Here is a 17,078-nt window from a genome sequence, read left to right as displayed (position 1 = left end):
GGTGGCAGCCCCTGTATTGTGACTAAACTCTTTGGTAACCACCCAAAAACAGCCGGGTGGGTGCTGAAAAGTGCCGGGTGGTGCACCCAGCTAAAAGGGCCTGGGGAGAACCCTGTGTTCTGACTTATATACAAATTAAACTTAAGAACAAACCTACAGTCCGTATCTCGTATGTTCCCCGGGGACTACCTGTACTTTACTTCAACACGCAGCCACAGACTTCAGGTGGTGTTAGTATGAATGGTTTTGTTTATGTTCAGACCCAATCATCAACAATACATGATTTGTGAAGGTAAACACAGCAATTCATATGAATATCGGGAGGTAAAATGAAAGCATTCGGAATCACTGCACTCACTTTGCATCTCAGTACTATAAATAAATGTGTTTCTAATCCCAAATGTATTCATTAAGAAACAATTACAAGTAACAGAAATGAAAATCAATCAGGCATTTTTTTGTGCTAAGAATGTCTAGGTATATAGGCTGACTTTAAGCTTGACTATGGATTTTCTTTGCCCTTACCCTTTTATATACACCTGTCTCTCTACCCACCCCATCTGACTGAAAAATTGAGCAGGGAACGGTTAAAGCTCAGGTCAGGGTATTGCTGTCAGTGGCTTGCTAAAAATTTCCCTTTACTTCCTGACCTGCCTGATTGAAAGTTTTTAAAAATTAATTTTAGTTCTAATAAGAATCTTGCTTTGTTGGCAACTTAAAATATTTTGTTGTTTTACCCTAACCAGCTAATCCACGGCATACGTTTACCCCTTTTCTTTAAGTATTTCCTATGAGGCCTTTTCCCAGAGATTTTCTTATGTAAATGTACCATCTGGGTCTTCTTTATCCTTTGCATTGGCACTGCAGCCTGATTTATTTCTATGGTGACCTATACCTATATGGTCTTTACAAAGTATACCTCTCCTGAATAAATGGGAACACATGAGAAAGATGAAGTGGACCCAGTGGAGGAGTTTTGGAAAAAAGGCTATTCAGCCTCTGAGCAGGACTACAAAGTGAGAATGAGAATGAATGGTGGATGGGTAAAGGTACAGTTATCCTTTAAAGCAGGAGTAGCGTCTGCTTGAAAGTCCTGCTTGACTCGCTTTTTTAAATTTGAGAAGAGACAATGAGGTCTGCTTTCATAGAAGAAGAGACTGTTTGGAAGTTGCTGGATCATCAGGACAGTCGTGTCTTGCTCATCCAGTTAGCACTGCTTTTAAGATTTAATCTTTAACCAAGTTCAGGCTACGTACACACGTGCAATATTTATCTTTGGAAACGAGTGACCGATCGTCCGATAATCATTAACAAGAAAAGTGCACAGCGAACGCCGATGAATGAGGAATGTCGCTGGAAATGAACAACTGTCCCAGCGGATCTTACTAGGCGACGATTGTTTGCTATCTATTGTGTACGGTCGTTCAGTGATCGCGGATTGTTCAAACGATCGTATCTAGTGTGTGTACATTATTGGTGAATTATATTTGAACGATTGTATCGTTACAGCATTGTGCACTATACGATCGTTCAAAATAATCGTGAATAATCGTTTATCGGTCGTTAATTGTTCATTTTCTAACAATAATTATTGCACGTGTGTACCTAGCCTTAGTTTAAGAGCACTTGGTAGTTGCTCCTGTGTGTATCAACATTATATTGTTAACGAATAATTTTCCACACTCCATCTGTTAGTTGTCCTTTCAATAATGGAGAGTCATATTACACCGCACCTGTCAGCTTAGACACCTTGTGAAGGTTACAATATTAGCACACAGTTGTTTGCCTGTGGCAACTGTTCTGTTTATTTTGAATTGTTTGTGTTTTTTTTTCCTGTAAATAGCCAGTAGTTCCTGAATAATTCCAAGTTTACAATGTATAGGTGTTGTATATACAACAGTCTGGTGTTTGTACATTGTCTAATTGTTCAAATTTGTTCAGATTCATTCATTCTGGTTTGATATGTGAACTAGTTCTAGGCATGTTTGGTGACAATTAGTGGTAATTAATTCAGGAACTGATGATTTGCCATCTTACAGGAAACATTCAACATTTTGCCCAAGCTGTTTCTAAAAATATATCTTTTTGTTTTGAATTCCTCCTGAAATATGGCAATACATTTTCTGGTATAGGAGTTGTTTGGGCCTGTTGTGTTTGCAGCCTTATAGCGGTATGTCTGCATTCCTAATCTAAGGCACGGCTGCCTCTTCAGTGTTCAAAATTTTTCAAGCTGGGTGTCAGCCCCTGTATTGTGACCCAACTCATCAGTAACCACCCAAAAGCACCTGGGTGCTTTCAAAAAATTGTGCTTGGTGGTGCACCCAGCTAAAAGGACCTGGGGAAAAGGCTCTCAGGAGATTTGGCGATATCGCTACTCTCACCTAATACTGCTCACCTTGCTCCTTGACATGAACAAGCACAAGCTTACCTCTGTCATGATTTCTATCTCTATATAGAGAGACCGTACAAGTTATAGTAAGTCAGTAATGATGAAATATCAGCTGCAGAGGACCCATAGACAATACTATTTACTAGCCTTTTTGTACATTAAGAGTTTCGCTTGTTCTTACATACATCTTACAATACATCAGGATCCCCACCAATGTTAAAAATTGCCAAGTAAAAAAACAAAGCATGTGAGAGAAAATAAAGTACATTTACTCGCCTTGCAATTTGGCTTTTGCATGACTTCACAATTCCCACAAGATCTTAAAGGGGAACTAAAGTCCCACTGATAACTATTCTTACCTGCCTGACCACCACCCAACTGTCAGTTTTGCCAGGGAAACCAGCAATCGGGGCTTCCTTTGCTCGTTCTGGGAACGAATGAACAGGGTATAAGTGAGTATTGTGGGTTTATACGGGTTTTAAAGAATGCTTGTGACTATTCTCCAGCACAGCATTGGCATCCTTAGAGTACATTGGGAAGATTTGCTGCATCACAATCTCCTAGGCACTGTGGGCAAAATGCTAGGGATAAGGTTAGTATATTTACTTTTTGCCTTGCTGGCTTTTTCCCAACTTCATTGAGGCAATTTGTTATATAGATGGGGGCCTTGCTTTTAGGTTTAAAGTAAAGTTTTAACTTTCAGTTGAAAATTGAGGCATTTTTTTTTCTGAAACCCTAACCTGTTGCTCAGTGTACACTGGTATACACATTATTGTGTTTTACACTTTTTAGTTGTCAGCACTGTTATGTTTTTAAAGCTCAGAATTTGCTGAATTATTTCCCAGCTGAAGAAACAATGCTTAGCAGGTTGCATTGGGGGTTGTAGGTCAATATTTGCATGAAGTGATTACATATTGTGTGTGGGAGATTGATTTGGTTCAGGAATGCAAACTTTGAAGCTAAGTAGTCTGATTATATTCTTCATGCTGATTTAGTAAACCAGGGGAAAGCGGTTTATGTTTAAAATGGTAAGAAAGGCAGCATACATATGTGTAGGTTGTTTAATATTCATCAAGGAACTGAGGAGTGGTTTGATGCTGGGGTATTTCCCATGCTCTGTTTTTATCTATTGTACAAATGCCCTTGTTCAGTAGGGAGCTAACCAGTCGCAGTCGGTCCTTAGGAATGTTTCCTTCTAGTTGGTATGTTGTACCGCTTGTGGTTATGTTTTGAACCTTCGGTTGAATTGAGTGACACTCGGGCAAGCATTAGAAGCATTGTCTGTGCAAACATACACAAAAGGTTTATCATGCGCTGTAATTTGAACAAAGTCTGTAGACAGGGTAGCCAATGGGCTTTGATTTGAGATGGGAGCAGTTTAAGGAACTTGTGTTGTGTTTTATGTTCTACTGGTTCCCTTTATGTTTGTTATATTAATGCACTGTTATAATTATCACATAGCATTTATTTATAGGTTGAGTCCTGTGGGGTAAGTGACTTGCTGGGTTTCTGTATCTCCTAGGGATTTTACCTACCATGGAGCTCCTGGTTCTGTTCCCACTCCAATTCATTCCTCTCAATATAAAACAGATTAAATATCCCAATTGGAGAGTGGATTTCCTCACTGTTTCCATAACAACTGTTCAGGTCTGGAAGTGCAAGGACAAAGAACTCACTGCTGTATTCCCTGAGAAATATAGGAAACTGCTAGGTGCTGTAACTGTACATTATAAACCAGAAACTAAAACCAGAGATTTAGACTGAATGACTCGCCATGTCTATAAAATATCTACAGCACAGCTGAAGGACTACTTACCAGCACCAAGCATTTTTAGGAACAAGTGAGTTTTCTGTGCACTTTTTACCAGCACATAGAGCAAGAACAGAGCATTTCCTGCTTTCTGACAGTTGTTCCTGTATATTATTAATATTATTACTACACAGTATTTATATAGTGCTGACATATTACACAGCACTGTACAAAGTCCCTGGTCATGTCACTAGCTGTCCCGCACAGGGGCTCACAATATAATGTCCCTACCATACTCATATGTCGTTAACACAGTCTAAGGTCAAAGTTAGGGGGAAACTGATTACCTTAACTGCATGTTTTTGGGATGTGGGACGAAACCCAAGCAAACACAGGAAGAACCTGCAACCTTCATACATATAGTGTCCTGGCTGAGCTTCGAACCTGGGACCCAGAGCTGCAAAGTGCTAACCACTGAGCCCCTGTGCTGCCCCTGTATGGATATTTAAACCAATACCTCCAAATTCTTTCAGAATCGGAAGGAATGCTTTCTTCCTAGTTTGATAGTTGAAAAGTTTGGTGAGCATGCTGCTTCTTTGGTTGGCTGCCTCCAATGACTTTATTCACTATGCTGTGACAAGAATAAAAGTAAGATGTTACTCATTGTTCCCTGCACTTTTATTGCTGTTTGTGTCTCTTTTCAAGACATTCAATTCTTTGTGTCCCACTGACTATGCAGGAAATGAAGGACAGCAATAGTAGAATTTTTCACTACTATTTAGGCTTACAAAATACAACACATACTGACTGCAGTGTTAATTGTATATTTTTGCCATTTGAACTTTCTAACGAACTTTGGAGATAGCGAAGTGTCAACCATGAAAGTATCCGGTGCAGGAATATAGGCGCACATTGTGACACTTGAAGGCCAAGTCTATATAATGCTGAAATTACCTTGTGGCATGGTAACCAAATAAATAGTGAGCCGCATAGATTAGAAAGCAACATGATTGTTTCAAATTAGTAATATCAATAAATAGGTTTTTTGGAAACTATTGTGAGATGCCAGAGACATGGCTGATGTCAGACTTTAGATTTTGTTCATCCATACATAAAATAGGGGAATTCAGCAGGCCTTCCTGACTTATGGGTAGGAAAGGGCCCAATGTTTTGCTATCAGTTTTGCTAAAAGCTAAGATAGTGATTTCTGGTCATTGTCTCACAGCTATTTTATTCTGCTGCTTTTTACATGCTGACCTGGAAGGACAGACACCTTGGGGGTCAAAGATTTTATATCCATTGAATAGACACCCAAATTATCTCACCTCCATTTGTACACAGAATGGCAACCTCTTCCTTTTAATTACCACATTAAGATGTTATTAATGTATTCTGTGCCTTTTAAACAGTTGCTAATGCTGGTGATAGCATGCACACTTTTTTCATTCTACACTTTGACACATTTCATTTTTTAGAGAGGGTAAGAGAGTAAGAGAATCTGTTATAATTTTTTTTTCTCTACAAGCTTTTTTTTCTCTGATAGAACGAAAGCAGGGTTTTGCTAGAACACAATTTGGGGATTGGAGGTGTATATGGCTTCCCTTAATTTGCTGAGCTCCGTGAACGATGTCCTTTCTAAGATTTCTCTACCTTCAGTGTTTAGCCCAGACATTTTTAAACATGTATTTACATGAAGTGCATGGTAAATTACATAATTTAGGCAACTCTGAACATTAAAACGATTACCTTAGATCAGCCGATCCCTAGGTTGTGGTTCTGGTGCTACTTGTCTTTAACTGCTGTCCTGTACACATCTAATGTGTTGGGCGGAATGAAAGTTCCCCTTTAATAATCTGCAATCAGACAGGGCTTTATTATGGAAAGGAACAGGCAATCTAAAGCAAACATTCTTACCTGCTTGATCGCTCCATGGAACGTTCAGAGTAGCTGAGCTGCACATGCACAACTTGGCGTTGGTTGCGGTTGGTCCCTGTAGTAGCCTGGATTGACTGAACACATGCGCACCTGCACGGCAGTTACGTTGTCCCAGCCTAGCCCCTCAAAATGGTTCAAGATCACAACTTGGAAGAGAAGAAGGAAAAACATGGGAGCGCTTTGCTACAAAACAAGGACATTTGAGTGTAATGGAGTTTAGTTCGGCTTTAAGTGCATTATTCGACTACATATAGGCCTTTTTATAGATTGTTTTTCAGAGTAATGTTTCAGATAGCATCGGTATCCGATGGCATTAAACAAATCAAAGTTGGCCTGGTCTTGGACAACATCCTAAGACCCAGGGAATAGGTGACACAAGCCAAGTATTCCATTACACAGACCCACTGAGTTAGGCGATGGAAACCTTGTCGTCTTGAAGTGCTAAAACACTTGATTTTTAAAACGGAACTAAACTCAAAATTGCCCCAAAAAATACACTTACCTTCAGTCCCACAGGGCAGTCTGATCCATCGGGAGGTGTCTTGCGCCAGGAGAAAGGGAGGCTTTGCACTCCCTTTCATTCTCGATCGCCTAGGTGATGGAGAATTAGGTGGCAGTGCTGCACCCCCCCCCCCCCCCTTTTTTTTTTTTTTTTTTTTTTACCTTACATAAAAGGGTTTACATAAATGTCTGAGTTTAGGTACGTTTTGAAGATAGATTAATTACAATTTGCTTACATATATTTTTTTTTAATTATTTGATTTCTGAATGGAAGTTAGAAAGCTCATAGCCTTAGATTTGCTACCTTTAATTCTTCTGATATATGTAATTTCTTAGGATTTGCATGGTGGCTGGATAGCCTTGTGCCTAACCTTGTGGGAATTTCAAATTATTTTGTATTGCATTCAATACAAATTAACTGTATTGAATGCAATACAGTGGATTTATATGTCTAAAAGCGGTACATTGTCCATGAAAATGTATTTTAAAGTATAATATAATAGTATAAAGTTTGAAACACAAAATGTTTCAAAGTTTATTATACTCATACTATTATATTATAAAATAAATTCTCATATAAGACAATGTACCGCTTTTAGACATATAAATTCGGACAGAAATGATCTGCCCAGGAGGTTAATATTACAGAAAGGTGGATACTCTGCAAAAGAGAGCATTGCAATGGAGGCTGCAGCTTTAGCTGGCCCGGTTTAGACACACCCTGCTTGGTCCATTTTCATTCTTTATGCAGACACTCTGTGGCAGCTGCATACAGCCTCATAAATCAGCAGGAACAGCTGTACAGGGAAAATCAATCACAGGCCTCTTGTCCTGTGACATGTTTATGGAGCTGCATGTGCCTTTTAGGACAAGAGATCAGCAATCTGCAGTAACATGCAGTCTTTTATTTTGGGCAATGTAAACATTGTTCCTGTGGTGAAATGAATGTAAGGTTTTAAAATGTTCAACCTGAGGAAAGTGCACAATGTTAATAGATTAGCAGTTGGAATGAAATTTGTGTGTGTGTGTTGTGTGTGTTTTTATTTTGATTATTGACTCCATGTGGCTGTTCATCTAATAAGTTTTAATGACAAGGTGCTGCTACAAAAAAGAGTCAAACAGGTGCATTGTTCATGTGATCGTGCGGGAAGAAGTGGCGATGCTGAGGTGCAGGTGTGTTGTCTGCTCTTTGCATATTCAGTGTTACACCTTGGTTTCTAAGATTCCCTGCAGTTATGTATCTTTAACCTCCACTGGCTCCCATTGAAATCAATGAAAGCGTTTACCCACGTTTTTAGGCGTTTTCCAGCTTTAACCCAGCGTTTTAATTTTTTAAACATTGCAAGCAACGTTTAGGAAAAAGATTTTTCTAATTTTGGTTTTGTACACTACCACAATTAATTTTAAAAGAAACAACTCAGATGCAGTTGAACTGTAGACTTTCAGCTTTCATTCAGTGGATTGAACAAAAAGATTGCATAAAAATGTGAGGAACTAAAGCCTTTTTTTTATTTATTTTTTTACACAATCACTTAATTTCAGGGGCTCAAAACTAATTAGACAAATTAAAAAAGCTGAAAATAAAATGTTCATTTCTAATACTTGGTTGAAAACCCTTTGCTGGCAATGACAGCCTGTAGTCTTGAACTCATGGACATCACCAGATGCCGGGTTTCCTCTTTTTTAATGCTCTGCCAGGCCTTTACTGCAGCAGCTTTCCGTTGCTGTTTGTTTGTGGGCCTTTCTGTCCAAAGTTTAGTCTTCAACCAGTGAAATGCATGCTCGATTGGGTTCAGATCAGGTGACTGACTTGGCCATTTAAGAATATTGCACTTCCTTGCTTTATTAAACTCCTGGGTTGCTTTGGCTGTATGTTTTGGGTCATTGTCCATCTGTATTATGAAACGCCTCCCAATGCATGTGACTGCATTTAGCTGGATTTGAGCAGACAGTATGTCTCTGAACACCTCAGAATTCATTTGGCCGCTTCTGTCCTGTGTCACATCATGGATAAACACTAGTGTCCTAGTGCCATTGGCAGCCATGCACACCCAAGCCATCACACTGCCTCCGCCATGTTTTATAGATGATGTGGTATTCTTTGCATCATGAGCTGTTCCACGCCTTCTCCATACTATATCCTTGCCATCATTCTGGTAAAGGTTGATCTTGGTTTCATCTGTCCAAAGAATGTTTTTCCAGAACATTTTTTAGATGTTGTTTTTTTTTTTTTTTTTAACAAAGTCCAATCTAGCCTTTCTATTCTTGAGGCTTATGAGTGGCTTGCAGCTTGCAGTGCACCCTCTGTATTTACTTTCATGCAGTCTTCACTTTATGGTAGACTTGGATATTGATACGCCGACCTCCTGGAGAGTGTTGTTCACTTGGTTGGCTGTTGTGAAGGGGTTTCTCTTCTCCATGGAAATGATTCTGCGATCATCCACCACTGTTGTCTTCCATGGACGTCCAGGTCTTTTGGTGTTGCGGAGTTCACCAGTGCTTTGTTTCTTTCTAATGATGTACCAAACTGTAGATTTTGCCACTCCTAATATTGTAGCAATGTCTCGGATGGGATTTTTCTATTTTTGCAGCTTAAGGATGGCTTGTTTCACCTGCATGGAGAGCTCCTTTGACCACAAAATTTCCACATACAAGCACCCCCTCTAATTAACTCCAGGCCTTTTATCTGCTTAATAATAATGACATAAGAAAGGAATTGCCCACACCAGCCCATGAAATAGCCCTTGAGTCAATTGTCCAGTTACTTTTGTGCCCCTGATATGAAGTGATTGTGTAAAAAAAAAAAAAAAGGCTTTAGTTCCTCACATTTTTATGCAATCTTTTTGTTCAACCCAATCTGAGTTGTTTCATTTGAAATTAATTGTGGTAATGTACAGAACCAAAATTAGAAAAAAGTTGTATCTGTCCAAATATTTATGGACCTAACTGTGTATTGCAGCTTGAAGCCTGAAATTCAATAGCTGCATGGGCTGCGTGGGTGGCAACCATGACTCGCTGCATCAAGCCACCCATACACAGAGAAATACTTTGCTCATACGGAAAAGCATTTTGAAGAAAATTAATAGTATGTTGCAGTATACTAAAAGTATTTTTTTATGAAACATCTTAGGTAGCTGTCAAAAGAGAAAGGAGGCACAAGTCAGTGCCCTGACCATTATATGCCTGGCTTGCTTGGTGAAGAAAATTCCTGCAATTGCATATGGCTTTATCATTTTTAAACTCCAAATATTTATTTGCCTCCTGGTATGCATATGGTGGGAAAAAACTAAATCAATTTGGTCTGATGCACACATTCATGACTTAATGAGTATCCACTTATCCCTTATTGTACCTTAAATCCTGCCTGCATGCATGCTCCTCCATATAGCTTCCACCTCTGCCTCCTCTCTTTTATCATTTCTGCCTTCATCTATGACTTTCAGGCAATGGACTGGTCTCCCGTTTTCTCCTTTTTTTTTTCTTTTTTACTTCCCTTTACTTTCTCCTCACCCTTATCCTTTAAGCTCCCCCTTCCTGTGGCCTTTTATCTGTTTTTGTTCTGTCCCTTAACCCTGTCTCCAGGGATCATCTCATCATCAGCTTGCTCTCTGATACTCCAGCTATTATAAGCTGTCACTTTGCTCCTTCCTAGAATTGCCCATTTTTCCACAACAAGATTTTTTAGACGCTTTGCTTACATAAGACTTGTATCACAGCTGTATAATCATTTAGTATACAGAGTAAGAAATTACAAAAGTACCATCTTCAAGCATAGTCACAATGTATTATTGCTGCTGTACATTTTAAATGCAATCCATGCAGGGTTTTTTTTTTTTTTTTTTTTGAAATAACCGTTTTTTTTTTTCCTCTTCCTTTTTTCACAGTATCTGAAACTGACAACAGCGATGAGTTACAGCTCAGAAAAGAACATGCGCTTAAGATATTTGCTTATATTAATTCCTGGACACAAAGGTGAGCTGTCTCAAATTTTCCTAAGTATTCATTTTTCAATAGGACTTTTATTATTATACAGTATTTATATAGCGCCAACATATTACACAGTGCTATACAAAGTCCATAGTCATATGACTAGCTGTCTCTCAAAGGAGCTCACAATCTAATGTCCTGATCATAGTCATATGAGGGTAAGCCAATTAGCCTAACTGCATGTTTTACGGAATGTGGGAGGAAACCAGAGTACCCGGAAGGTAAACTCTATGCAGATAGTGTCCTGGCCGAGATTCAAACCTGGGATTGAACTATAAAATCAAAATAAGTTATAGAGCAAGCTGCTTATATTTTTTTTAAACCGGTCCCGCAGTAATGTGGAAATTTGGTTATGAATTAGTGGATGTGATGCTCCTGATGGTTTTAGATAATCTAAGCTCTGGTAGGGACAGCTGTGTCTAATCTGTAGACATTGCTAGAATATTCAGTACCCCAAACACCAAGAATTCACTCAGTGTGTGAACATGGACTAGGCACAAATTGGTAAATGTTTTGAAAATTGTGTAGGTAGCTGGAGTTTACATCTAACCTCTTGCCATGTTAAAATGCTGTACCCCCCCTAAATTGGCTTTAAATTGAGATACTGTTGTATCCTTGTTTCTGTGTATGTAATTTTTCTGTTCATTTCAAATCTGCTTGCAAACTAATTTTAGACCCATAGATGCTCTTCATTATTTTTGCATTAGGTGTTATTGTGTTTGTCACATTTTTTCACTGTGTTCCATTTTTTTCCCTATTTTGTGTTGCTAGTTATTTTCGGAGCAGACCCAGTATTTATTCTATCTGCTAGGGTCATCTTGCTTATGCACCCTTGTCTTGCTGACTTTTTTTTTTTCTTGAGTTGGATTTATGTTGAATTGTTATTTTTTTTCTTCTAGACAATGTCTGTGCTGCTTTAAGGAGTATAAACATTTGGAGATCTTTAACCAAGTGGTATGTGCCCTTATTAATTTGGTAATTGGCCAAGTCCAAGCCTTAAGGGACCAGCTTTTAAAAATTTGCACTACTAGCCCTAATTCAAACTGGCAGGATGAGGCCAACCCATCAGATGAGCTGCTGAATGTGGAGAAAGAGACTCAGGAGGAGGACGAGGAGGAAGGGGAAGAGAGACGCTCAGAACCATGTAAAGCCCCTGACAAACAGATAGAAAGTGGAAGAACTTGCAATGTATCAGAAGAGGACTCCTTAAAAAGCACTGACCTGTATAGTTCATGGAGTACTGAAGAAAAAGAAAAACTGTTGTTGTGTGTCGCAAAAATCTTTCAGATACAGTTTCCTCTTTACACGGCCTACAAGCATAACACACATCCCACAATAGAGGTATTTTCATTTACTTTTCTATTGCTTATATTTCAAAGACAAAATGGTTCATATCAAAAGAGGGTAGGCAGATTCTGACAAAGCTTTGGTCATAGTCTATAGTACCCTTTCATCTCGCAAGAAAAGTCAGCTTATATTGTAAACTTTCTTCTGCAGTGATGATTCAGAAATGTATATACAGATGTGAAGAAAAAAAACTCATATTGTGATTGTGTACTTATTTGGGGAAGAGATGGCAGCAGGATACATTATGGTATGAAAGCAGGCAGAGGCAGTATGACCGAAATTATCCTCTTCGCATGTCTTGGTTTTCAGACACAACAGGACACCCTTAACAGTCTTGTCCATGCTTTGTTGGGTCAGAGCTGAATGTTAGCACAAGTGGGACCTAAACAATATTATGGAGGTGGTTTTAATGTTTTGGCTGATTAATGTTTGTCACATATTGTAGAATGACTTTTGTTAGACCTGGTAAAAGTTTTCACTGCACAGTAAGTTTCCATTTTTAGATTTTCTTACAGCTTAGAGGGTATTTTCCACTTTTAAGAGATTTCCTATTATTACTTAACACGGAACTTACCGTAACATAAACTAAAAAAAAATCACACTTACCTTCCACAGAGCGCTGATCCTTTTGGTGCTTTCCTCTATCTTCGTCTGTCTTCTTCTGGCTACGTCACCCTACCTCACACTGTACTGGTGCAACATTGGGTGATATAGCCTGCATTATATGGGGGGAAAAAGAAGTGCAAATCTCATTGCTCATGCGTGAGATTGTTTTGTTTACTTTAAGGAGATTGCCCCCTATTTCCCATTGAGGGTTTAGAACAGAAAGTGAAAGTAAAAACTTCCTAGTGGGTGCTTATAGCAAAAAATACCCTTTAACCCTTCATTGCTATATACAAATAAACACAATTTAAACTTTTTTTTTTATGGAAAGAAGTGAGTGTAATAAAGAAAAATGTAATCAGCCAGGTAAGTTTACTTTAGTGCAGGAGGAACATTTCCTGTCTCTTCTGCAATAAAATACCTGCCTACTCGCATTATATTACTATTTTGCAGTAAGTGATATCAAAAGTTTATCCAGTTTTTACATCATAATTGTGTGTGTGTGTGTGTGTGTGTGTGTGTGTGATTAAAGTTTAAAATTCTACTAAACGTATCAGTAAGTTGAGTAATTTTTTTATGCTAAGCCTCCACATATTGACATGTTTGTCATACTACTTCTAAAGTTGTCTTTTTCTTCTTGCTCTCCCAGGATATTTCAGCTCAAGAAAGCAATCTCTTAGGAGCCTTTTGTGACATGAATGTAAGTGTAAAAAGCAATACCATGAATTAGATTTTAAAGGATTCTGTAACTTCGGCCATGTTGTTTGGGTCCCTTTTAGAGTAGTAACTTTTTTTTTTAGGAAAGCTTAGGTTGTAGAGAGTTATTCTTCCACCATGTTATGTTATAATTTCAATTAGTTCTGCCAACTTCTGTGTAGTGCAAGGGTCTGCATGGCCGGATACAGAATAATGGAATAGTTTAGGTTGAAAATGATTTCATTTAATAGATTCCTTGGCCAATGAGCATTCTATACATCTCAGGTCAGTTTAAGTGACCCCCGATTATCTTTTTGGCTGTCTGTAAGGCTTTGTACCCATCAGGTGAGAATCTGACATGACGGATCCATAAATCACCACTATACAAGTCAAGTGAGGAAAGCACAGCGGGGTGCCACTTGCTCATTCTTCCTCCTCCCCTCTTCAAAAAACCAAACTGCGCCCTGTGTACAGCGCTAGTTTGTTCATCTGTCGTTCCTATGCATGTATTTATGTGGACCAAGGGTGATAATCCTCTCACTGGCCAGCAATGTAACAACCATTCTTCCAACTGATCACCATGTCAATATACTGTGATATTGGAATTATACCAGGGGTTCCCTGAAGACCTGAAAAATATTTCAGTGGTTCCCTCATGATAAAAAGATTAAGAAAAAGGCAAATATACAGTATCCGAAGCCACTAACACACTGTCCTGATTTCAGATCTTTCTTTAGCGGTTTATAAACGGTTATAACAGAATCTTAATACACAAAAAGGAAATAAAATTAGTAAGGGGGAAAAGCTGACATTTATGTTAAATTCATTATTTCCACTGTGAAGCCAAACATAATTTGGGCCTGTGCTTTGCTAATGACGATAAAACATGGCTAAAGTATTGAACTTGTACTAATTTAATAAATGCTACATGCATACTCGTGTTGAAGAAAAGGAGTATCATTTTTAGTAAATCGATCTATTTTGTCTTGGTGGTGGCTCTTTTTTCCATCTTTTGCACTAGATTATGAAAAGTCATTGCGCAAACTTTTTCACTAAGGCTATGTACACACATTAGATTTTGTTGTTAAAAAGGTCCTTTTCAACGATAAAAGACTGAAAGATGAGTGCTGTACATACAACACTGTTCTGCTCTACGGAGAGGGTAGGGGGAAAACGAGTGAGCGGCACCCCACTGCGCGTACTCCCCCATTTGTATTGAAGCTGTCTGCCAGGATGAATCCATGAACAACGTCAGACCAGCCCTGTACACATCTCGAATTCTCATCCGACACCTAAAGGAATAATCGAACAAAAATCATCTGATGTTTGTACATAGCCTAATACTCATTCCATAATTGATTTCTCAGTCTGATGTTTGTTAGACAGACCAAGCCTCAAAGCATACTTGCCCATTGCAATATCTAAAGACTAAAGCACATCCTAATTCATTGGAGGTTTGCTGTGCCATTAAAAGAAAATTTTCACTCAGAGGATACAAGCAACAAAATCAGCCATGTACAGTGCTCAACCCAGGAATTTTTTTGAGCCGGGTGGGAAGAAATTGTAGGCGGGTGGCTGCCCCTGTATTGTGACCCAACTCTTCAGTAGCCACAACAAAAAAACAGCTGGGTGGTTACTGAAAAGTGCCGGGTGGTGTGCCCAGCTAAAAGGGGCTGGGGAGAACACTGCATGTAGAAGTAAATCAGCCCATAGTTAGTATCATGTAATTTAAGGTGGTTCAGCTAGGGAAGAGTAAACCACTACGTGTTTTACTAACTGCACTAATTCTGTAACTGTCCTATTGAGAAACAAGCTTGGCTCAGCTAGTGGAAACCAAGAAGATTTTTTTTTTTAGTGGATTATAAAAAAACATCTTTACAAATGTCAGAAATTTTAGTTATAGCTACTTGGGTGTGATTTTTACTGACTTTGTAGTTTCCTCCAAAGTGAAGACAGATGCTTGCCTTTTCATGACCACCATTCTGATCAAATATATGCAACGCATCTGTTTGCATATGAGTTGTATTTATTTTCTATTTTCTATTTTCTGTTGTCCTTGTAGGATGTGGAAGTCCCTTTGCACCTTCTCCGCTATGTGTGTCTGTTCTGTGGAAAAAACGGCCTTTCTCTTATGAAAGATTGCTTTGAGTATGGGACCCCCGAGACTCTTCCCTTTCTGATAGCCCATGCATTCATCACTGTCGTGTCCAACGTAAGTTATCATCTCAACCCTTTTAAAACATTGCTTTGCCAATGTATTAAAAATAGTGAATATGACTACTAATGTGCGGTATGTATTGTTGCACTCTGACTAATCGAGAATTTTTTATTAAATGCACATTGAGAGTGCCATATTTTTGATGTAAACATCAGTGTAACTGTATGAAGGCTTGTGTGTGTGTAAATGCCAAGTGCCTGGCATATTAGTCAGCTTGGAGAAATATGCACATTCATAAAAAAGGCAGTGACATATCAATAATTGTGTTTTCTTTATTTTCTTTATTCCTTTGTAGATCAGAATCTGGTTACACATCCCTGCTGTAATGCAGCATATTATACCATTTAGGACCTATGTTATAAGGTAAGATTCTATGTTATAAAGATCATGTTGTTTTGCTATTTGTAAAAATATATTTTTATTATTTGTCTTGTGGATGGCAATAATTTTCAGTCTGTTTTGTCATGCAACACATTTACAGTTTGCCTTTTACACTGTAGCTAGATCTCCAGACCAGTTGATATTAGTACATTCGACTCCTACATAAACAAATTTCACAAAACACTTCATGTAAGTTCACTTGCCAAGATCCTCTGTGGCTTCACTTTGGATTTTGTGGGGCTTAGATAGCAAAGAAATGACCTGTACTTCTAGTAGCAAGCTTTATACTTCTGGCAAAGTATTTTGTTTTCTAGTTGAAGAGTTACTGCAGTTAACATCCGTGTGTTGACATGCACATGTGGCTGTCAGGATTGAGGCTTCCCCTGTGGACTGATGTGGCTTTTAGTTTACAGGTTCGTTTTTCATTTTCTTCCAGGTATTTATGTAAACTGTCTGACCAGGAGCTGCGGCAGAGTGCAGCACGGAACATGGCTGACCTCATGTGGAGCACTGTGAAAGAGCCTCTGGATACAGCTTTGTGCTTCGATAAAGAGAGCCTTGACTTGGCTTTCAAATATTTTATGTCACCCACACTAACAATGAGGCTTGCTGGCTTGAGTCAGATAACGGTAGGTTTTTGCCATATCTCTATGGTAACCTCTCTTAGAAAAACAGATCTGGTTTTGCTTATAAATAGATAGGATAGAAAAAAAAATGTTTTTCTTAATGCAGCCTTAGGTATTACCTTGCCATTTCCTTCTTCCTAAGAGGCTCTCATCAGAGATTGGTGTATCCAGAGCAAATAGGCAATTTCTGATTGGTTGCCTTTTGCATTATGTAAATTTTATTTTATTCGTATGTGCCTGAACTGTTGGATTGAATTTTCTTTAATCATTTAATCAAAGAGACACTAAAAACTGATCATATTCACCTTATATGTGTGATATGTTAAAACACAGTTATGTTTTTAATGTTTTAAAATGTTTTGTTCAGTTAATATGCTTTACATAATGTGTTGGCTGTGTTTTTTCTTTTTTCATTTTTTTTATGGATTCTATTCTTTTATTCAGAATCAACTTCATACTTTTAATGATGTCTGCAACAATGAATCTTTGGTATCTGACACAGAAACGTAAGTGCAATAATTTTTTTCTCTGTCGTTTGTTTCCCCCCTAATTTTTCAGTTGGAAAACTTGCAAGGTTCTTTATTATGTTTTTAGTCCATAGGGTGAAGGGTGAGGTTTAACAACACTTTTTCCACCTGCAAAAGA

The 17,078-nt window shown here is 38.4% G+C and overlaps 1 protein-coding gene across 1 annotated transcript in view; it reads left to right on the top strand.

Moving 5' to 3' along the window:
- The window catches only part of USP34 (ubiquitin specific peptidase 34), an 86,203-nt gene that overhangs the window by 7,525 nt on the left and 61,600 nt on the right, over positions 1 to 17,078 (top strand). The window contains exons 2-8 of the mRNA XM_072410272.1: positions 10,460 to 10,547; positions 11,462 to 11,903; positions 13,162 to 13,212; positions 15,271 to 15,420; positions 15,722 to 15,789; positions 16,244 to 16,436; positions 16,878 to 16,939. Of these exons, the coding sequence (XP_072266373.1) occupies positions 10,460 to 10,547; positions 11,462 to 11,903; positions 13,162 to 13,212; positions 15,271 to 15,420; positions 15,722 to 15,789; positions 16,244 to 16,436; positions 16,878 to 16,939 (1,054 nt within the window). The remainder of the gene's footprint in view (positions 1 to 10,459; positions 10,548 to 11,461; positions 11,904 to 13,161; positions 13,213 to 15,270; positions 15,421 to 15,721; positions 15,790 to 16,243; positions 16,437 to 16,877; positions 16,940 to 17,078) is intronic.

This window comes from Pyxicephalus adspersus, chromosome 4 (assembly GCF_032062135.1).
Source record: "Pyxicephalus adspersus chromosome 4, UCB_Pads_2.0, whole genome shotgun sequence".
Taxonomy (NCBI): domain Eukaryota; kingdom Metazoa; phylum Chordata; class Amphibia; order Anura; family Pyxicephalidae; genus Pyxicephalus; species Pyxicephalus adspersus.
The sequence above is the reverse complement of the archived record's forward strand: the minus strand, read 5'-3'. Positions and strand labels throughout refer to the sequence as shown.